Genomic DNA, 23,483 nt, shown 5'->3' on the forward strand with positions numbered 1-23,483 from the left:
TATTTTGATCGAGTAGCAAGTTTCAATGCATTATATGATAAAAAATCGCATCAAATAATTTTGTTCGGTTTTTCGATACAAATACTCCTATTTGCGTCGGTAATTTCTGAGACAATAACTAGGTATGCACACACATTAAAAAAAATAATTTTCCTTAAAACAACTATACAAATACAAAAGTGACGACCGGCAACAGGCTCTGGGCCCAACTAGACTGGTCCTAGTCAATTTACAATCCCCAGTGAAGATCAATGGCCCTCTTAAAACTATCTACTCCTTTGCTCATTACCACCTCTTCCGGTAAACTGTTCCAAGGTTCCCTGCTAAACTAATAATTTTTCCTAACATCCATGTTATTTGAGTCAAACTTTGAGATACTTTAATTCCACAACTATTGCAGTAAGTTGCATTTAGTAGTTCTGTGTGCTTAGAGCTGCTTATGTTTACCTGTTGTAGTAAGAAAAATGGAAGATAAGTGTAGTGTGGACAGTCCTTTCATATGCATAAACTATTGTATTAGTATACGCATACGTATGTTAAAACCAATGCCTTGGGGAAGGGAGGTCGGCCTCCCCCCCCCCTTTGCTGTGTCACTGACATAATAGCCTATTCAAAAGTGTTCTCTTCTCATCTTTCTTCCAGCCTGTGAAATGTTCTCCTACTTCAAAAGTTAAACACAAATCCTTCTTCATCTACACGTTTCCCAACCAGTGGTTTGTGAACCCCTAGGGGTTCATGGGGGCTGAAGGGTAGACAGGGGGTTCTCAAAAATACTATTGTAATGGCGGAAGTTTATAATTCATGGGCTGTTTACTCATCATTTATTCATTTGTCTCTTGCAAGGCTCGGGGTTTCATAGAGTGCTGAAGAAGTTACACTTATGAATACAAGGTATATGAAGTTGAAAGCATATAAATACTTTTGTTCTCTCAGTAGCTTTTGATCGGAAAATTCTATTAAATTTAAGGGAAACAGTACATAGAGCATATGCGAACGCCTGCTTCACTATTAAAGTGTGACAAGGAGTTGCTGTGTTTGTTAGCAATAATTTCTTATGAGTTTTTAATGATGAAAAAGAGAAGGAATGATTGGCAACCCAAAAATACATCAGGGATGGGAAAAAGTATTTTTACTTAAGAAAAATTTTCTGGGTGAAACTGGCTGCAGTGTGAATTACACAGTTAAAAAAAAAAGGAATAAATTATGCAACTTGCTTTGTGGTGTGTGTAAAAAAGGAGTGCATGAAATTTGTTCAGATGGAGTCTCTCCTAACTAGTGGGCATACAAATATGTTTGTTGATAAAAAATACCCTTTTTTAAATATCTGATTATTAAAGCAGTTATATTGTTTTTCAAAAGTAATAGAAAATTCTTAAGCACTCAAACTCGAAATTGCAATCAAATGATAATTATGCGCCATATATTCCTCCCAAACAGCTAGACTCATAATCCTGTACAAGAAGTTATAAATTTAAAGACTGTTCTAGTTTTATTGCAAGAAAAAGGATCATATTGTTAAACTGAGAGTTTCTGAAGGGTATTTTCTAAAACTATTCCTTAATTGCCATCTGATTCAATGTTACAAATAAATATACTGTTGAGTCAGAAAAAAAATTTTTTTTTTTAAACTTGATATCCCTTTTTGATCAATATTTCAAGAAGAAAATTAAATACTGAACGTAAAGTAAGACTGAAACTGTCAGATATTTATACAAATACAAATACAAAAGTGACGACCAGCAACAGGCTCTGGGCCCAGCTAGACTGGTCCTAGTCAATTTACAATCCCCAGTGAAGATCAATGGCCCTCTTAAAACTATCTACTCCTTTGCTCATTACCACCTCTTCCAGTAAACTGTTCCAAGGTTCCACTACCCTGCTATAATAATAATTTTTCCTAATATCCATGTTAGCCTGAGATTTAAATAGCTTAAAACAATGACCCCTTGTTCTTTTTTCAGTGCTAAACTTCAACCCCGTAACATCTTTCATTTTAATAAATTTAAACAACTGAATCATTTCCCCTCGGTCTCTTCTTTGCTCAAGACTGTACATTTTTAGCCTTCTAAGCCTGAAATCATAGTCTAAATGAGAAAGTCCATTTATTAGCCTTGTAGCCCGCCTTTGAACCCTTTCCAATACATTAATATGTTTCTTAAGATAAGGAGACCAAAATTGAACAGCATACTCCAAATGAGTCTTACCAAACTTCTATATAAAGGCAGAACTTCTTTAGATTTGTTTGAAATAGATCTATTGATAAACCCAAGCATCTTATTGGCTTTGTTACTAGCTATGCTACACTTTTGGCTGAACTTTAAATCCTGACTTATTGAGACGCCCAGATCAGTAACTTTTTCTGCCTGACTAATGACTGAACCTTGCAAATAATAACTTGTACACTTATTTCCATGCCCTAAATGTAGCACTTGACATTTCCCAACATTAACAGCCATACCCCATTTATCAAGCCCACTCCGTAATATGATCTAGATCCTCTTGCAGCTGATTTGCTTGTTCTTCATTTTCTACAGTCCCCATAACTTCGACATCATCAGCAAAACAATTCATGTTCCCAGAAATATTTTTGTGAATATCGTTCATAAAGACATGAACAAAACAGGCCCTAACACTGATTCTTGAGGAACCCCGCTTAAGACCTCACTCCAATTAGAATAATTTCCCCTTACAACTACCCTTTGTTTCCTTCCGGTCAGCCAGTTTTTTATCCAAATGAAAGTTTTCCCTCCTATTCCTATATCAGCTAATTTGCTAAGTAGAGCAACATGCGGTACCTTATCGAAAGCTTTTTGAAAATCAATGTAAACAACATCTACAGGCTTCTTATTGTACAAAGCCACGGTAACTTTGTCATAGAAATGTAATAAATTAGTTGCACAAGATTTACCTTTCCTGAAACCTTACTGAAAACTAGTCAAGAGATTATTAGTCTCTAGAAAATTTACTATCTTAATTTTCATCAATGTTTCAAAAATTTTGCAAACCACCGAAGTTAGACTCACAGGTCTATAATTTCCCGCACTCCCTTTAGACCCTTTCTTGAAGAACGGTGTAATGTTATCCAGCTTCCAATCTTCTGGCACTGTCCCCGAGTTATAAGAAGCAATGAAAATATTTGCGATTACATCTGCTAATTCCTCCGCGCACTCAACTAAAATTTTTGGATAAATATTATCTGGTCCTGGAGCCGTAATCTCTTTCATTTTTTTCAAATGAAGTAAAACGTCATCCCTGGAAAATACAAAGTCCTCAAGCTGTACTATAGCTTGTGTCTTGTTGGTGTCAACTATTGAGATACAGTTATCGTTAAAAACACTCGAAAAAAAGCTATTAAGAACATTAGCAATATCACTATCGTCCTGAATTAAAATTCCGTGCTCATCAACCAGTGGCCCAATATTACTATTTCGAACTTTCCCCTATAAATGTTCCCTAAACGTAGTTTTTTGCCCTATGTGTGATTCAAACTTCTTGTAAATGCATTTTTCTTTCAAATAAATATTTTCTCTATCAGCACACTTATTTCTTTGACTCGAGTTAGTTCTACAATGATTTTAAATAAGGAAAACCACTTTGGGCCACAGTAACCCAAACGCAAAGGTAACATAAACCCAAATAAAAAACAATAATAAAGGGTAAAAATACTTGGAAATAAACTGATTACTATTCAAAAATTAAATTAAGAGATCTCTAGATGTGTAAAACAAGTTACCACAGCTTGGAAATATGAATAGTTACAAAATTATTGAGAAATCAATGAGAAAAGTTCCAAAATCTGGGCCAAAGTAGCCCGCGTTTACGGTAATATAGATTCAAAAAAAGAAAAAAAACTAGTTAGTATTCCGAAATTTTTTTTTTAACTTTCAATTGACAACTCTTGAATTACTACTATCAACCAACTGAAAGTCTGTTTGTTCACTTCATAGTAAAAATTCAGATAAATTATATACATCTATAATGTAACAGTTGGTTCAAACAATGAACATAAAAAAGCGAATTTGTTTATCACCAATAATTTTAATAACATAACAGTCTGCACGTGTTAAGAATATTTTAGCTGTTTATTTTAATTGGTTTCGGTTTAGGGGTCTTTTTAATGATTTTTGCAAACGAAGAAAATCCCCACAATATCCTAATTTTTATGTCTTTTTCAAAACAATTGTTAAAAATATACTCATCCGGAAAAAAAAGTAAAAGTAAAAGCTAAAACACAGTGTAGCTTCATTGTTGTTACTTCCTCAAATTGTCTCCCGAAATTTAAAAGAAGCAACTATCATACTATATGCTATTTCACTAGAACTGACAGCAGGTGTAAACAAAAAAGGTTGCGGTTTTGTCGCCAACATTTGCCACATCTACGATTTCCTCACTGAATACGTTTCTCTGTTCTTTTTGTACGAATCTTAGTAAGCAGCTTTTTTTTTTTTTTAAATTTGATCGTACTTCTGATAAACTGGCACATACATGAAATGTGCACCAAAAGAAAGCTTGGACATTTTCCCTAAAAGCAATTCCAAAAATTTCTTTAAAACGTGGATGTTAAATATGAGTTCAGAAAAAAACCGAGCCAGTTAAAAAAAATTGATTACCGCAGAAATTCATTCAAAATAGCGCTATTCCAGTCTTTCTGTACTCGACTACAAGCTTACTTGACAATGGAGGAATAAAAAAGGGTGCAATTAACGAAGTCAATCTTAATGAAAAATAGTAATCAACAAATGGATTAAAAACTGATTCCCACTATGAATTGGTGAAAAAAAAAACATTGACTAATTAGTTCCCATTAAAACCTAGACTTTTCTAGCCGATATGAAAAGAAGTAGTCAAACTTTTTTTCTACGGCTAAATTATTACACTTACCCTGATTCCAAAGTCCAGTATTCTACTATAGTTGTAAGGGGGAGCAGCCATTGCTTCTACCAGCTTCACGTAGTCGGGGGCAGTCTCTTGCACCATGCGGAAGGCTGTTACGTTGCTCTTCCCATACTGGAAGTCTTGCAAATCTAAAGTGTGAAGATCCTGTCAAACACATGGCCAAAGAAAATGAATTTTGGTTTCCTATGCCCGCGAACAAAAGAACAAAGAGTTCAACATCATTTCTTATATAAATATAGGGTAAACGCTCCAGGAGTCGGCCATTTAAGAGATCGGTCGTTGGTTTTTGTTAACCTACAAATTTCAGCAATCAATACAACAATAAAAACATTCTGAGACTTTCGGCTATACCTTTCTGATAATGGTTCACCAACTTATTTCTGGAATGAAAACATTTTTATTTTAGAAACAAAACTATTGCTAATACGAGAAAATGCTCCAGTAGTCGGCCATAGAAATCCAGTGCTCGGCCATGCATGACCCAGTAGTCGGCCGTTTATTTTCATTACTCTTATGGGGTATGAATGAGTAAATTTAAACAAAATTGAATGCAAAACTTACAGCACAGCAGTGTACTTGCAAAACTAATTATTCCAGTAATTACGAAAGCATTCTGCCCTCTTGATGTCTTCGCAACGTTTATCTTTATATTATCTTCCAAACTGCAATCAATTTGAATATGCATCAAATGCAACATACAGTAATTTTGTTTATTATTTATCTTCTACATCAGCGGTTCTTAACCTAGGGGGGAGGCAGGGAGGGACACTAAGGGATCGCAGAAGAATATCAAAGGGGCGTTAGGTTCTATCAGATGAAATGTAAATTAAAACAAAAAGTGACATTCGGTTTTATGGTCACATGGGAATATAAAATAACAGTGTCAGCCCTCTCATTAATGATGTGAAAGTGACTAATGTGCACGCCAACCTCACCTGGATCCGTGAATTACCTCAAAAAAAAAAATTGCATTCAATCCTTTTCATCTTGGATACCCCCCACCCCCTATTAGCGAAAAATGTTTCTGTATTAACTGTTTATGTTAACATAAAGACTGAACAAAAAATTTGATAGAATTCATGACCAATACAGAGCGAATTATTGATCGATATGATCGACACTTTACTGGTACATGTTCATTAGAATGAACTTCAACGTACCGAACATAAAATTGAAATTGCAGTTTTTGAAATAATTTCACCTCAAAACAATGCAAGTAAAAATCTGTTTGCGTAAAAGATTAGCAATCAAAGTCATATTGAAAAGAAAATTTATCACAAAAAACAATGGCACTTCGCTGTGAACGAACTGGAGTAAGATGAATTATATAGGCTCGTCCGTATTTTAAAAGTTTTTCGGGGGAAAGGGGGGGGGGGGGATCGAGGGTATGAATTCAATGTATTTTAAAGGAAAAACGCAAAATGCATAATTGCATTGTTTTGAAAATCAAGAGGGGTCAATTTCCCCCTCCGCCCTTGATTGCCCAAATGATGGGCTTGTTTGTAGGTGAATTGAGAAAGGGGGCGGGGTGGCGGTGTCATGCAGAGAATCATACAGCTTTCAACAAGAATATTAGTAAACGATGAATAAACTAAAATGGAATTTCTAGCTACGTAATGTAATTTTGAAGCAAAGTCAGCATTATTTTAAACAAGAAATAAATTTAGCTCTCCTTGAGAAATAAAGCCCTAGGAATTAAATATTTGGTTATAGAAGCAGTAATAAGAAGTGATACCAACATTTGAAATAATTAACCTTAGTAAAATCAAATCACCATCGTTAGATGGTTTGATAAAAAAAACGATTAATCACTATTTCGTAATGACATGCTGAGTAACAGAACTTTCATTCTAAACGCAACGATAGATTGTATATTTACAACACCTGTTTTTGAGAATTCTAAGTTAAAATCAACATTAGAAGCAATAAAATGACGAAATGAATCTTTTTGTCATAAAAAGTTAAAGCACAAAGTTTAAACATTTTTTTTTGTTGAAGAAATAACGCCATGAAGGGAATTTTTACTCAAACCAGATAAATTGCCGCTGTGAAAATTCTTTATTTTAACTACTATTTGATGAACGTTAGAAAATCCATATTATGTACGCAGTTGACTACTGTGTAGATCAATCAAACAGTATAGAACTAGTTTTCAATCTGCCATGGCCGACTATTGGAAATGCATGAGAATTCAGTACCCAATGGTCGGCCACCCCTCTAAAAATAATTGAGTCTTCGGTGGAGTTTATTTTTTATTGAAGCGTTATGTTATACAATCCATTAAAACATAATTAAAAGCAAATTCACAGTAGAACGAAAAAAAATAAGTGTACTTAACATTTAAAGATGATTCTTCACAAAAAAAGTAAGAATCTTAAACTAGGATGATGGACACACCACTTAAAATAAAATAACTCGTTACTACTTAACGTTCACTGATACTGGATGATAATTGGGGATAGGTAAACGAATGGGGGAATGCCATCATATCCGATTTTGAGTCATGCACATAATATTTATAAACAGTTTTATGTCCTTGTGACCGACTATTGGAGACTAGCGGACTACAGGAGCACTTACCCTATATAGATTTGCATATTACTTTTTCGTAGTGCGAAAAAAGGAAAAGCGTATATTGAACGTTTTTTAGATCTGTTAAAAAAATTAAGTAAACACAAAAAAAAAGGCTTTTTGTTCTCCCCTCAGAACGTTTTTGCCATACTTTTGACGTCTTTACGAATGAAATGCAGTGAGCTGGTTTATTATACGGGTGGTGATTTTTGATAACACCCGTTTACATTTCAACCTACAGTTGACTTATAATGATGATTTGGTAACTTGATGCTTGCTTTTGGATGTTACTGAAATACAAAACGGTTTTCCTCGCATCTACTTTATCAAATGGCATCGTTTGAACCTAAGCAAATCGAAAATCAATTTATCGGAGTTTCTCCGAACTATTCCGGTTTGCACCTGGCAAGGAGTAGGTAGTTCCAAAATTCTACCTGCAATGATCCCCTTGTTTTCCCCTTTTAACGGAATTTACTTATCTGTGTTTGAAGTTGCTGCAACAAGTAGGCTCTTTGGTCAATGGAAACTGGTTCATTGAAAATACTGTAATGAAGAAGATAGCTAATTGTGTATGATCCTCAAATACGATCACTAAATTCTATTGACTTTAGCCACATTTTGAAAGTTAAAACAGCTAAAAGAATACTTTTTTCAATGGTGCTGCGTTAGAGGTTTTACCTTTTGCAGACCAGTTGCGATCCCCCGATATAGCTTCTTTTCTTTCATAGTGTACCGTACGAGATAATTTATTGGTTAGTTGAAGGCTTGGAAGAGTTTTAACTATCAATTATAAGTTCCTTACAAATTTTACAACATGTATTTTATGTGAATGTCAAAGAACTTGTTTGAAAGAAATATATTTGATGCAAAATAGAATCAGACATGTATGTAATTTGATGTGATAGAAGACTATTTCGCGTTTCAATGACAGATAAATTTAAAAAAAAATAGAACTTTTAAGCTAATACATTCAATAGCTGTGGCTCATATTTGTCCGCTCAATTCCTTAATGTTATAATGATATGCAAATATCAAACTTCATTTTTGAAGTAAGCAAATGTAATTTAGTAATGGATGAAATGTCTTCATTAAAAATTTTGAGATCAATGTATTTTTTCCTTTTGGAAGAAAAATATTCAGCATATTATCTTTACTAATAATAAAGCTGAAAGTCTCTCTGTCCGGAGGATGTCTGGATGTCTGGATGTCTGTAGGATGTCTGCAGGATGTCTGTGACGCGCATAGCGCCTAAACCGTTCGGCCGATTTTCATGAAATTTGGCACAAAGTTAGTATGTAGCATGGGGGTGTGCACCTCGAAGCGATTTTTCGAAAATTCGATGTGGTTCTTTTTTTATTTAAATTTTAAGAAAAAAAACTATCATAAATTACGAAATTATCATAACGTGGAACCGTAACATGGGTACAAGCCAATTGGCGAGATACGAAATTATCATAACGTGGAACTGTAACGTCGGTACAAGCCAATTGGCGAGAAAATTCACCATACATTATTTGTAAATATACAGGCGAACCAAAAGACCTTTAATTTTTCTATTACGGGCAAAGCCGTGCGGGTGCCACTAGTAAATAATAATAAAAAAAAATGAATGACATGCATAAAAATCTCAGTTTTGAAAATTTTGAACTCTTCAAAACTATTTCTCTTTTGTGATTTTTTTTGTAACATTATAGAACTACAGGAGATTTACTATATTTATCGTCCTTAAACGATGAATGTAGTATTTCGGAGACATATAGTTAATTTCGTTCAATAAAATATCTTTTGCACGCTTCAACTATATCAAATGTAATTTTAACTAGTGTATGAATATTGAATATGTGCAGTAAATTTAATGAAAGCATTCTGCTTAAAGTATATATTTGCGATATAAATTGTCAGATAGATATCGAAAACTAATTGCTTGAAGCAAAGCAAATATATATGTGATACAAATTTCAGATATTGAGGATTATGCACATAAGTACGATTATTCAAGTGGAGAAAATCTATCCAATTGCTATTTTCCTCTTTCTCGTAAAAATAAAAGAGAGCATATAAAGATAGGAAAGAAGGATTTAAGTACCGCAAAAAAGTCAAAAATAAATAAAATATTTAAAATACATTTTTGAATAAGCATGAAAAACAAAATTGCAAAGTAAGGTAATGATGTGGTGAAAAGGTGTCTGTCAGTCTGTTCTCCGCGATACTGTTAAATAACCCAAATCCCCCCCCCTCCAGATACTTTTGAATGAGGATATGATACTTTATAATTACATTTGGAAGATTCCGCGGGTTACATGCGACCTACGGGTCACAGATTGTGTATTGTTTTTGTAGAAATTTTTAATCTTTTAAACTGATTGTGTATAGTGTGATTATCTACCGACATCCACCTCATAGGGAAATAAAAAAGTAGGGCTCGACCGATGGCATTTTTTGGCCGATGGGCCGATGCCGATTGTTGACCGATTGTTCAAAGATGGCCGATGGCCGATAGTTTTCTTCCAAATGGCCGATTGCCGATGGCCGATGGCCGATGCCGTTGGCCGATGGCAAAAAAAAAGTTTAAAAAAATTAATTTGAGTTCTAATATTTTTAATTCAAATTATGTTTTTCGCAATCACGAGTTGCGACAGGACCCTACTCATTGGAGTTATTGTTTCTAGAAACTGCTCCTTCCCCCCCCCCCAAACCTGCCCTTCTCATGGGCGTTTACGTGTGTATAGTTGTGTGTGTGTGTTGGCTTGTGTGTGCGTAGACCTGTGCACACACGTAGGCGTGTATGTCTCTGTGTGTGTAGGTGCTTGTGCATGTGTGAGCTTGTGTGTGCATAGACTTGTGTATGGACATAGGCGTGTGTGTGTGTGTGTATGTGTGTGTATGAGCGTGTGTAGGACATGGACACCACCGACCAGGAGAAGTGGATTTCGGGGGACATTGCTCAGGACTGGAGGAGCCGCGCCTGCGGAGGACGATGGGCGGGAGTGCGGCAGAGGGAGGTGGGGGAGGGGAAATAAAATCAGCGTAACGTCAAGGACAGTCAAATGAGAACAATAAGTAATCGCGATTGCTCAAAAAAATCTATCAGAAATAAATTGATAAGAATGACAGGGATTTGAAAGATCATTTTTTTAGTACAGAACCGCTAGCACCAACGCCTCGGAAGAGTTTCTGAACCTACTTCAGCACTTCTGAAGAAAAAATTCAAAAGACCTTTTGATTTCCGAATTATGTCACCATTCAAAACGTCTTTAATCAATTTCTTACATTAATATTCTAAATTCTTCCTAAACGATAGATGAAGCTTGAAAAAAAAAAATCTCTAATTTTAGGAATGGTGTTAGTTTTAAACAACTAAGAAGTACAACTAGAGTTTAATTTCAGAAATTGAGGGAGTGAGAGGAGGGGCAGGCAAGTGTTCTCGGAAATACAAAAAATAGTCATAAAAATAGAGTTCAAAACAATCATAAACATTGAGCAGAAAAACCCTTTTAAAACTTGCACCCGAGTTTGTTTTGACGTGCAGTGGCGGATTTAAAATTTAGCAAATGTTGCAATTGCGCGAGAGGCCCATAACCATTGGGGCACCGTAGAAGTTACAAAAATGCTTATGATAAATGTTTTAGAACTTCTGTGATAGAGAAATAGGGCCCCAAAAAGGTATTTCGACGGGCCCCAAACTTGTAGCTCCGCCGAAGCAATACAGAAAAGACTGCATTACAGTGATTAATATTACAAATATCGAAAAATTAAAAATTACCGCCGGTTTAACGGGAATCTAACAAAATGAAACAAAACCAGTTTCGCCATCTCATATTTGTTTCCATCGTCTCAAATTCAGCAATATATCACCAAATGATCGTCAGTCTGAGACGCTATATCAGTTTTCCATTGAAATAAGTAGTTAATAGCCACAAAAAATGAGTAAATAGGCTTTTTAGAACACTCGATCGAAAACAAAAAGGGAAGTGCACAACTGGAACGTACGCACACCCCATATGCGAAAATTTAGCCTTCTACAGCTTACCATTTTTGAGTTATGACTTATGAGAGATACATACGTACATCCAGCCGCAAGAAACAACGCAATAATTAACACGTTTGGTACCTGAATGCAGTATTAAAAACTCTTTCAGGGGTGACTAAAATAGAAATTCATACTGAAATTTAAGTAAACAATTTTATATGAAAACAATAACTCCCTTTACTTTGTATTAAAAAGTAAAACAACCAAGGTCCTTATTTTTCAAAAACATCGGCCAGTTCCATCGGCTTTCCGATGTTTTTTAAGGCCGATGGGCCGATGTTTCCTGCAAGTTAGCACCGGCCGCCGATGCCGATGCCGATGGCTAAATTGTTGAACCATCGGTCGAGTCCTATAAAAAAGTTGTTTCTATCTGCCCTGTAGTCTCTGATGTAAAAGGCATCACGCTGAGGTGAAAGTCAACATGGTTTCACTTGATAACAAACAGTCATCAAGTCAAATTTTTCATACGCAGTAACTCTCAGAGTCCGGGACACAATGCACAAAACTTTATTGCTCAATTTAACCGAAGGGATGGATCTAAAGTGGAAACATTAAAATTCTGTGTCCCTTTGCACAAACTGACTCCGTGTGCAAAAAAAAAAAAAAAAAAAAAAAAAAAAAAAAAAAAAAAAGAAGTTGTTCTTACAAGTTTATTAATTTTTTTATATTAAAAAAAAGGTCAATAAATAAATAAATAAATAAATAAAAAGGAGAAATGAATAAGATTATAAGATTAGAACTTTTATAAAATTTAATGATTATATTCACGTAAATCATGTATTATAATGTTGCTTTTCTCGGAAAAACTTGTATTGGAAAAAACTTTTATCGGAGATTGTGCACAAAAATACTTATGATTCTTGTATTTTGTAGGCGTTTTTTGAACACTTCAAAAAACGGAATGTTAGCAACTAAGGGGAAATTTAAAGCACTAATGATTCCTGATCTTAGGGCAGATTTGATTCAAACAAACTTTATCGGAAAGAGCTCTGGACTCATTTTTTGTCGATAAGTAACGAGAAGTTTTATATGTTACTTTATAGAAACTTCGCAATGCTTACCGATAGTGCCAAGCTGACACAGGATATGCAATCTCATTTTTCGAGTCAAATTTGTCTTGATACCGTCGATTGGTGAACAAATCTGGCGATAAATTGAAAAATGGACACCAAATCCATTCCCCACTCTCGTAGTTTAGTTTCTCTTATTGAGAAATAATTTCCCGAGATTTTCATTAAGAAGTTTTCACCTATGGTTTCACGTGAGGTTCTTTAAAAATATCGCCAAATGTCACCAAGCTGATACTGGACATGGAACTCCATTTTTTTTTTGCGCTACATTTGATGAGACGTATCTAAATTTTAACAAAATCTGCCGATACGTCGTCAGATGGACACTGGAAAATTCTTGGAATAAAAGATTTTCAAATAGGAAACGTCACTTTTGTCTTAACATGGCCTCCTATGTACATTCGGAACTCCAGCGCTCGAATACGCTACCTTGCGGTGATTTATAAAACTGCGAATGCAACTAAAACATTGCCACGTTCCGCTCCACGTGTATCTGTTGACGTAAACGCGGTCAGTTTGTTCTGAGTAACGCATTCAACATGTCTAAGAACGCCTTCAACAACAAAAATTAATTCGTCCCTTAGTAGTATTCTCGAGCTTCTCAAAATAATGTTAGTTTTCCTTATTTCTTTCAATAAAGTATTTAATGGTGGAAGCGTAAACAAGAAAACTCTGGATTAACAAAATTGGATAACGTTATACCAGGTAAAATTTTTTATTGTTTTGTATGAATTTGTAAGAATATGAGTTTTTTTTAATCTTAAATTAATTTAACTAATCATATTTTACAGCAGCATTTAGTTGGAATGGACAGTATGCAAAATATTTTCTTGAATTTATTATCGTAGAACAAAATGAAAAATGTTTAACCGAGAAAGAATTTACTTTATTCCTTTTATTCTCAGCTGAAAGGTTTCGCCAAATTTGTTTAGGATTATAGTTTTGGAATTGTGCGAGCAAAGTAGCCTTGGCGAGATTTCGCGTTTTTAGTTAAACCATTTTTAATTTTTATCATGAGTGGAATAAAATGATAGTAAGATTACAGAATTCGATAAATAAAAAGAAATAATGGTCAATCAACTGAAAAGAAAACTACCACCATATATAAACTGTGAGTACACATTTTATTTATTTTGTTCTGAGTGAATTTGAATAAATATCAGTTTTTCAATTCGATGAAGAAAAAAAAAACGAACTTAACAACATTGACTGGACACTTTTCCTTAACCTAATTCCACATAAATGATTTAAATAACCTTTGTTACTACAGTATCCTACTGAAATAGAAAGTATGCAAATAAATTTTCTTGAAAATATTTATCGCAGAACAGATTGAAAAATACAGAAAGAACGTTAAGAATTTGAACAATAAAAAATAAAAGTTCGCCAAAAATCTGTTTATAAGGTTATGGTTTTAAAATTGCGTGAAAGAATAATGTATCTTGACAAGATTTCGCATATCAGGTAAATCATTTCCATGACGAATGAATTAAATGCATGATTTCTTTAGATATCCAATCATATAGTCATAGAAATAAATTATCTTACGTTACTCTTGACAGTCTGCCACGTATGTGCACTATGTGACAAAAATGTCAACAAATGCCGGAAATGTCACGAAACTGAACTTAATATGTACTAATGTATAGAAAAAAACGGTACAAAATGAAAATGCCGTTCGAAGCGAACCAAAAATTTATGAATTCTGAATTCAACATCGTGAAAATGGCTGCTTCAGAACAACTTACTGTGTGTTCTGCATTAATTGTTTACTTTCGTAATACTTTTTGGTTTCTAATCTCTTTCTATATGGGTCAGAATAACCAAAAAGACTTTGAAAAATCTTTTCAAATGAATAAAGCGAAAAAATCATACATAACAACAAAAATCACAACACTTTTAGCATTTTCTTCGTTACCACATGCGTTTGTTTTAGTTTTTAATTCCGCCATTAGACAGTGACTGCAGTGCCCCCTATAGTTCGTTGGAGTTGCGAATTATCTGTTAAATTTTATTCGACCTTCATTTTTTAGCCTACTTTCCCAATAAAAGTCAGAGAAAGAAGAAAAAAGCAGGAAAGAAGGCTTAATGTATCTTAAAAATATCCCAAAAAACAAAAAAAGTCAAAAATAAATAAAATATTTAGATAAATATTAAAAAATTAAAAATTGGAAAGTAGGGTATTGAGATGGGGAAAAATGTCTGTCTGTCTGTCTGTACCCCCCCCCCCCCCAATAACTTTTGAATAAGTAGTCCGATTCGAACAATTTTTTTTTGTTAGAAAGATCTCGGCGAAGACATTTCATTCCCATAATTCATTTTTTGATTGGAACAATTTTTCGTTCAATTTTGAACAGTTCAAATCTCTTAACATTAGCACCTACGGGGAAACTGAAAGTCAATATAGATTCCGAACTTAAAGGCGGATTTACTTCAAACAAACTTTGTTGGAAATAGCTCTTGATGACCTACTCCCGAGTCCAACTCCGATAATTTTGGGGCTCCTGACTCCGACTCCTGTCCCCGAAAATTACTCGGACTCCGACCAGTGGCGGATTCAGACTATGGATTTGGGAGGGGAACTTTTTCAGCAATTTATGTTTATGGGGGGGGGGGCTAACCATGAAAATTGAGCTACATAACTTATCCTCTGCGTCTTAACGCTTCTTATAAAAAAAATTGTGCATTGCAAATTCTGCAAGTACAGTTCTCAAAAAATAATTTTAAAAACCGTTTTGCTCATTGCTGTATTTGTATTGTTGTTTTTATATTTTAATCTTAAAATGTTCACCAACTGGTAGGGGGGTCCAGGGGTTCTTCCCCGGAAAATTTTTGAAATTGTAGTCCTAAGAACAGTTTTAGACGGTCTCTGATGAAGTTATACTGGGAGGAAAGGTTCGTGGGGGGGAGGAGGGGTCTTCGGTGGAAAATATTAGAAGTTTTAAAAAGCAGTTTTGCAGTTTGTTAAGAAATGGGACTTTTTGGGGCTTACCCCGGTAGATTTTTTTTTTTTTTTTTGTAGAATAGATTTAAATTGATCACCCCTCCGCCCGATATTTCGAAATTGAAGTTCCAAAAACGCAGTTACAGACAAACTTTGATGATGTTACGAGCAATGTAGTTCTGGGGCTCTTCCCAAAAAATATTTCGAAACTGAAGTCTTAGAAAACGAAGTTTTTAAGCGATATTAGTGACGAAGGATTTAAACGCTCTCCCCTTAGATTTTTACAATTGTATTTTTTTTTTTTTTTTTCATTTTTAGATTTCCTACGAGAGCATTCGAGCTTTTGTCAAGAAATTTTCGTAATTCTCGTCTTAAAAACGTGTCTGTAGACCATATTCGGTAACGTAAGGGATTCGGCTATTTTTCAAATTTGAAGCTCCAAAAAAGCAATATTAAACGATTCTCGATGTTTTTAGAATGCGAGGTCTTAGGCAGTCCTCCCCTGGAAATTTTTCGAAAATGAAGGCCTGAAAATGAGATTTGAGGAGCTCTTGAAAGGTTTTGGCGGGGGAAAGGATACTTCCAAAGCGTAGCATTATGAAGATTTTCTTATTTTTAAAACGAATAGGGAAAAAAAAATGGAAGGAGGATAAAAGAAATAGGAGGTGCGGGATGTAATTAACTGATCAATAATCCGCCACGATTGAAAATTTTCAAGGTTCTATTCAATAGAAATTTATATTATTTTCGCGACATTTTTCCCCTCTTTTAAAATAACTTCGTTTCCCCCAGGTACGTTCTATTCTTCTCTTTAATTATAATAAATGTTTTTAAAATCATTCTAATCTGGCTTCTGGGACGGTACGCTCCTCCCCCTCTGGTTGTGCCACTAAATTGTGGAAGCTTTACATATAATAATACTCTACACCAAATAAATACAAAAGACAGTTTAAACAGGTTTGTGTTCAAAAAGACTTATTTTAAAAGATTAGTACTGAAAAACAGATGAAAAATTTTCCTGCACTCTGTTTCAAAAAATTTTACGTACACGTGGGATTTTTTGGGGGGAGGGGAACATTTCCCCAGTTCCCCTCCGTGGATTCCCCTCCACTTCCGCTATTGTCGAATCGCTTTTCCTGGAGCCTTTCGTCAAGTTCTAAAAAACAGGAAAAATATTCGTGTACTCTGTTTTCTGAACAGTCTTAGGATCATTTGGGATTTTTTTTTGAGGAAAAAGAGGAACATTCCCAAGTTTCCCTCCTGGAATCTGTTTTTGCAATTCTCTCTTCACTTTTCCTTGTGGCATTCTTCAAGTTCAAGTTCTAAAACACAAAAGAATTTTGCTGTACTCTGTTATGAAATTTTTTAGGTACGTATGAGATTTTTTTTTTTTGGGGGGGGAGGGACATTCCTCCAGTTTCCCTCCGTGGACCCGCTTCTGCTATTTTCTAATCGCTTTTCCTGGAGTTTTTCTTCAAGTTCAAGTTCTATAAAACAGAATTTTTCTGCACTCCGTTGTGAAATTTTTTAGGTATCTTTGAGATTTCGGGGGGTGGGGGCATTCCCCCTGTTCCCCACCGTGGATCCGCTTCTGCTGTTATCCAATAGCTTTTCCTGGTTCCTTAGTTCACGTTCTAAAAAACGGAAATTTTTTCCTGTACTCTGCTTACTGAACAGTTTTTGGTACTGTTGTGATTTTTTTTTTTTTTTTTTTTTTTTTTTTTTTTGAGGGAGTGGAGAGAACTTCTCGCCGTTATCTCTCTTTCGATCCGCTTTCACAGTTCTCTCCTCGCTTTTACTAGCGCCTTTCTTCAAGTTCAAATTTTAAAAAACCGAGGAATTTTCCTGTATTCTATTCTGAAAAATTTTAAGTACACTTGGGATTTTGGAGGGGGAACGTTCCCCCAGTTCCCCTCCCGTGGATCCGCGCCTGACTCCGACTATCCGACTTTGAATCTGACTTCGTAGCTTTGGCAAAATTTTATGCACGGAGGAAAAATGACTAACTCCGACTCTTGGAAATTGAACTCTGACTCCAACTCCTATATCAAATAATAAGTCCGACTCCGACTCTGCAAATATTGGCAGACTTGCGGACTTTTTGGGGAAATGACTGATTCCAATTCCGAGTCTTTGAATTTAAAACTTTCGGCTCTCGAATCTAACTCTTTTGTCCCAAAATCAGATGGACTCCGACTCCGACTCCGCAGCCATGGTTTTTACTGTGAAATAATTGTTTTTAATATTTTTTGATTTTATTTTGGAGCTAAAGTTTTTTAATTTATGTATTCAGTTTGTTCTTTTATTTATTTTTTACGTATCTAATTCTTTAGATGAGCGAGGCATACTTTATTCCTCGAAATCAGCTTAAAATAGTAAAAAAATATATTTGAAATAATTTATGGTTTTTGCAAATTTTGAGAATACTGATCAGATACTAGAAAGTCGATATTGGAATATGGGAAAGTAGGCTCGTTTAGTTCTAGACAGAACTTCTTGTTTTGTCTTCATTTTAAGAATGTTTTTACCCATGCAATGACACGATTTCGACTTTCACAATGATGAACATGATTGAGATGTTACACAAATGCACATAATCTAATCGAGAAATCGATCTTAATGATATTCTTCAAACTTCTCTATCGACAATATGGAGAGTTCAGAATCATACTTTGTTGGTTTCAACAAATTTTGATATTTATCTACGAGATATGTTTGTGTATTTGTTTAACCATGCCGTAATGCAACTTTAAACTTAGTTTAGATTGAAGGTACGCATATACTTTGTCTTAATATTGTAGCGACGAAGAAAGTCATTCAACTCACCAGGTTAGTAATGAGATATTGCTGTTTTTCAGTAACCATTCCTACTTGCTGAGCCTGGAAAGAAAATGAAACTATTAAAAATTATATTTTAGAAAACGCTTAGCTCTCTTTCCAAAAAAAAAAAAAAAAAGATCAATACTAAAGCTGCATTTATATGCGTTTTAGAAACGACAACCGCAATCCACTTTCTGCCAACAGGCAGCAACTGTAATCGTTGATCGAATCGCTGAGACGGTTTTAAGGTAGGCGGGAACACCCTTAATATGTTTTTCTTCAATATTCGTTGCACATTTCTAAAACTTTATGCGATTATTAAATATCACATAAATAACACATTTTGACTACTTATTTGTTGAAAAAATAGTTTTCTATAGAATTTTTTTTAATAAAAAAGCTATTTTTGTTTTTCAAAAAAACTACAATTTCTTTAACACTTCCAGTGCATTCACTTTTTCATCATTAAAAAAAAGTTGTATAGAACTCTTCGTTGGATATCAGAGAGTGATATGACCCTTCAATTTGGAAATAAGTAACTAAAAACAGGTTTTATGTTTAAATGTTTGAAAATTATCCCCGAAAAATGTTCTTTTTGCCCTCTAAGTTTAATTGATCGTTATTTCAAAACCACATATTGCATGTGCATTAACTTTTCGAGGTATATATCACAGTAATATGTTCAATTACCATTTTTGCGAAGTTTCAAATATTTACAGTTAATACTTTTTTCGCTAGTGCTGTTGGCGTAAATAAAAACTTTAAAGATTGCGGTTATGAGAAAATCAAGAAAGAAAAAGTAAATTTCAGTTACAACCCAAATTCGAAATAATTAAATATCAGAACTGTTTGTACAAAACTTGTCCTTGAGTCGGAAAAAATGAACGCCTGCAAATTAAAAAGAGTAAAACACGTTATTCATGAATGGGTAAATCAATTTAAACAACTTTTCAGACATTATTTTAACTACTTATGGATCATTAACACATTGGAAAATTATACTATTTTTTATGTGGTTCAAAAAATTAGAATAATCTATTCATTCAATATGAAATTTAAAAATTAGCGAAAATATTTGCATACCTGTTAACCGATAGATTGTCACAAGTACGGAGCTTGGCATCCGAATAACTTTACTCCCTTGTAAAAGCCTTTTATTGCTCAAAATGGGTCGTCAAGGCGATAATGAGGAGAAAAAACGAAGTAACGTATTGTATCATTGCTTGAAGTTAGAAAAAAACTATCCAACTCAATTCAAATGAACGTTTTTCAATCTACGGTACGTAAGATTTTAAAGGAATATAGACGGACTGACCAACTAAAAAGTGAGTAAATAAGGTAGAAAAATTGTAACAACTGCCAGAGATGAACTTAAATTGAAGTAGAAAGTCTAAAATAATCGTTGAAAAATGCTCCTTACTTCCATAAGTGTTGGAAAAAATGTGTAATGATCTTGTTCACGTCAATTATACTTGGACGTTTGCATAAGTTACAGTTTCAATAGCGGATCTTCGAAGTAAGACAAATGATAAACATGAAGCAGAAATGTGCATGACTCTCTTGGAGCAAAGAGAAGCTCATACAGGGGCAACAAGGTTGGAAAAGTATTATATTCAGTAATGATTTTTTTTTTTAAAATATCTGTGAACAAAAAAAGGTGTTTGGGTTTGGTGTTTAAAAAATAAAAAATGTGAGAAATCTTGTGTAAGACGTTATACACATCCTTTTTGGCTTGTGGGTGCATGAGGGCCGCTGGAATTGGCCAACTGTATGTATCTTAAAATAATACGATGTGTAACTTCCACCGTTTATCAATAATACTGCATGATTATTCTTCTGAGGCACAGTAGTTACACATTTAGTGACACATTTTATCTTTCAGCAAAATTCTACTCCGTGTTATGTCTCTAAATCTACTCATAGATTTTAAACAGAAAGAATAATTTCGGTAAGAAACTGGTCAAGCAACTCTACCAATCTCAATACGATGAAGAATTTGTGGTACCGTCAAATCTAAAGACAGCGTTTCAAGACTTGATGCCCGCCAACAAAATTGAGCTCGTTGCCGCATTGGAGAAGATATGGAAACAGTGTCAGATGCGATTGATGTAAACTAGAGCCGCTATATAGATAGGCCGACGCATCAGCTTAAGTTTAGCCATTTTGGATCGGAATTTTCATTGTTGTGCTGCTAGGGTTACCACAGCAAAGTCTCGAATTTCGCAAAATTTGAAGAAAATAATATTTTATTTGATAAATAATTCATGCTAATAATTTCTCACAGTGAACAATCACCAAACGCGATAACTCGCCAGAAAAGACAACCACTCAAACACGCGCTCCGATCCAAAATGGCTAATCTTAAGCTGATGCGTCGGCTCATATAGGGGCCTTAATGTAAACAGGTGGTAGAATCCGTGTGTGAAAGAATTAAAGCATGGAATCCAGCAAAAAATGACGAATTCTAGTACTGATATTGTTTTTTTTTTTTTTGAAATTTTTTTTACCAACTTTGATTTGAATATTCTAATTTTTTTGACACAATGTAAATCTTCATCACTATAAGCTTTTGGATTATTCTGCATAAAATTGTTTAATTGCACACTTTAAGGTCTAAGAAAGGTGGCACGTTCATTTAAATTCCTAATTTGCTCTTATATTTGGTTAGAATAAACTTCTTTCAAAATGGTGAAAAGTAATCTGTTATTTTGAATTTGGGTTGTAGAAGCAGTGCATTTGAGTTTAGTAAATATCTTCTAGTTTTCTCAATAAATCACCGATTTAAAAAGCAGTTGTAGATTTAGAAAGAACACTGGAGCTGTCTAAATTTCTCAAAACCTTAAAAGTGATTTTTTTCGAAAATTAGGGTGTTTGCCTACCTTAAGAAAAAAGCATCTAACTAGAAACTTGATTGGGCAAGGGTTTTTCTGATGTACCCTTTGCTGATTAATGTCGTTTGACAGATAAGCAAACTTGGAACTAATGTCATATACCCCACCCTTGGCGAGTTTTTCCTGTTGGCGCTAAGAAAGCGTTGCCAAAACGAGCTGATGTGTGCATCACATGACTTCCTTTTACTCCAATTTAATGTCATTTTCTCTGTTTTAATATGATTCAATAGTTTACTCTCTAAATGTCACCAACATTGGCCAAATTAAAATCAGATTAATAAAAAAATAAAATAAAAAATCACCAAATTTGTTGTCAAGTTGGCAACAAAACTTGGCGACCAAAAGGCTGGAGATATATCGCCAAGTGTCCGCCAAATTATAACACCACTTGAGTTTACATCGAAATTAACAATGATTTCCCCCCAAAAAGGGGCAAAAGCCCCCTTTGAAGCATCCGAATGCAACCAAAAAGGAAGGTGCACAACTAGACCCCACTTGGAGTCTACGTACCAAATTTCAACTTTCTGGGACATTCCGTTCTTGAGTTATGCGAGATACATACACACATACACACATACGCACATACATACGTACATACGGACGTCACGAGAAAACTTGTTGTAATTAACTCGGGGATCGTCAAAATGGATATTTCGGGTATCTGTACGTTCATAGGCACATATCCACGTGTGGTCGGGTTGAAAAAAAAACTCAACATTCATTTGGGGGTGAGCAAAATGGAAATTAAGGCCGATTTTTGGGTGAATATTTTTTCGCGAATACAATATTTCCTTTTTTCTAAAAGGAAGTAAAAACGATGTATGACGACATATGTCGTACATCGTTCTTAGCGATGCTTTTTTTTAGCGCCAACAGGAAACATTCAGACAAAAAAAAAAAAAAAGTTCAAAGCACTTCAGAACACAATAACACAATATAGATATAAAAACAACATAAAACGACAACAAAAGACATCGCGAATATACTCTTCAAGAATACCAGAAATGAGAAAGTTTTTGTACACACACACACACACACACACACACACACACACACACACACACACACAAAAAAAAAAAAAAAAAACTAGAAAGTATTTAGAATGCTTAAATTTACAAATTAACTATAACAGCTCGCCAATGAAATATGTACCAATAGAAATAAAAACTATTTTCCAACATGCAATTCATCAAACAAAAACTTTTCTCATACTCTGCTAAAAAGAGCAAAGCGATTCAAATTGCGATGTTTAAAGCGGAAAACATACTCAAAATAAATATCTATTTCAGCAAAAAAAAAAAAAAAACCGCTTAGTTACTCAAATTTCGATGTATTAAGAGTAGAAATGTCTCAATAGAACCATCCTAAACATAAACAATATAGAAATACCATACATTAATTTGCTATCCAGACACGCTTTCAAAATACCTATTATATTTTACATAAAATAACACCTTCATGCTTTTATAAAATGGTAGAGTCAACTAATTTTCAGAAATTCAGTACCTAAAGGAGGCACGTTTATAGAATATGTCTAAATAATTCGTGTCATCGATAAGAATTAACTTTTAGAAGAGTTAACTACAAGAAAGCCTCAAGATTTTGTAAAAACAAAAAATTTCGGGAGTTTTTTTTTGAATTCTAAAAAAAAGAACATACTTTTTTATGGTATAAATCCTCACACTCAATCTGAAACAAAACACAACTACTGAATTTAAACTAACACAAAATAAGCTTTCTTGTAAGTAATATTGCACAAAAAATCTCTCCTGCATGAAACCGATAACAGGTAAACAAGTTTGAACAGGTCTAAGATTGCCTTCGGGATGCCAAACACAGGTTAGTTTCGCCAGGGATGCCATGCTTAAAAAATTATCGTCTCATTGGAGAGAAAAATATTTCAATTTTGCTATATCCCATCTGTACCGCAAACTTTGTGATACTTACGTTTCAGTCTTCCCTTATTTTAAATTATAATTTCAGCACAAGAAGTGCGATACAGTGAAATCCCGGTACAACGGACTAGAAGGGACCACACGTTTTGTTTGTTGTAACGGGATTTTCGTTGCAATGGGATTCCAGTAATGTAGTAGCAATTAAATCGGGACTGAAAGTTAATGTCGTTGAAATGGATGTTTTGTTGTGCTGGTATTCGTTGTTACGGAATTTCATTGTAGTGAATTGTCATCAAATATTATTTATTTTCCAATGACTATACAGTGAAATCCCGTTACAACGAACTTGAAGGTTTGACTTCTTGT

General features: G+C 34.4%; 1 protein-coding gene across 1 annotated transcript in view; it reads right to left on the bottom strand.

Moving 5' to 3' along the window:
• Window positions 1–23,483, bottom strand: part of LOC129225548 (glutamate receptor ionotropic, kainate 2-like) — a 79,745-nt gene that overhangs the window by 27,680 nt on the left and 28,582 nt on the right. Inside the window, exons 5-6 of the mRNA XM_054860380.1 lie at window positions 18,338–18,391; window positions 4,882–5,040 (exon numbers count right to left, since the gene is read on the bottom strand). Of these exons, the coding sequence (XP_054716355.1) occupies window positions 4,882–5,040; window positions 18,338–18,391 (213 nt within the window). The remainder of the gene's footprint in view (window positions 1–4,881; window positions 5,041–18,337; window positions 18,392–23,483) is intronic.

This window comes from Uloborus diversus, chromosome 1 (assembly GCF_026930045.1).
Source record: "Uloborus diversus isolate 005 chromosome 1, Udiv.v.3.1, whole genome shotgun sequence".
In the NCBI taxonomy this organism is placed as follows: Eukaryota; Metazoa; Arthropoda; class Arachnida; order Araneae; family Uloboridae; genus Uloborus; species Uloborus diversus.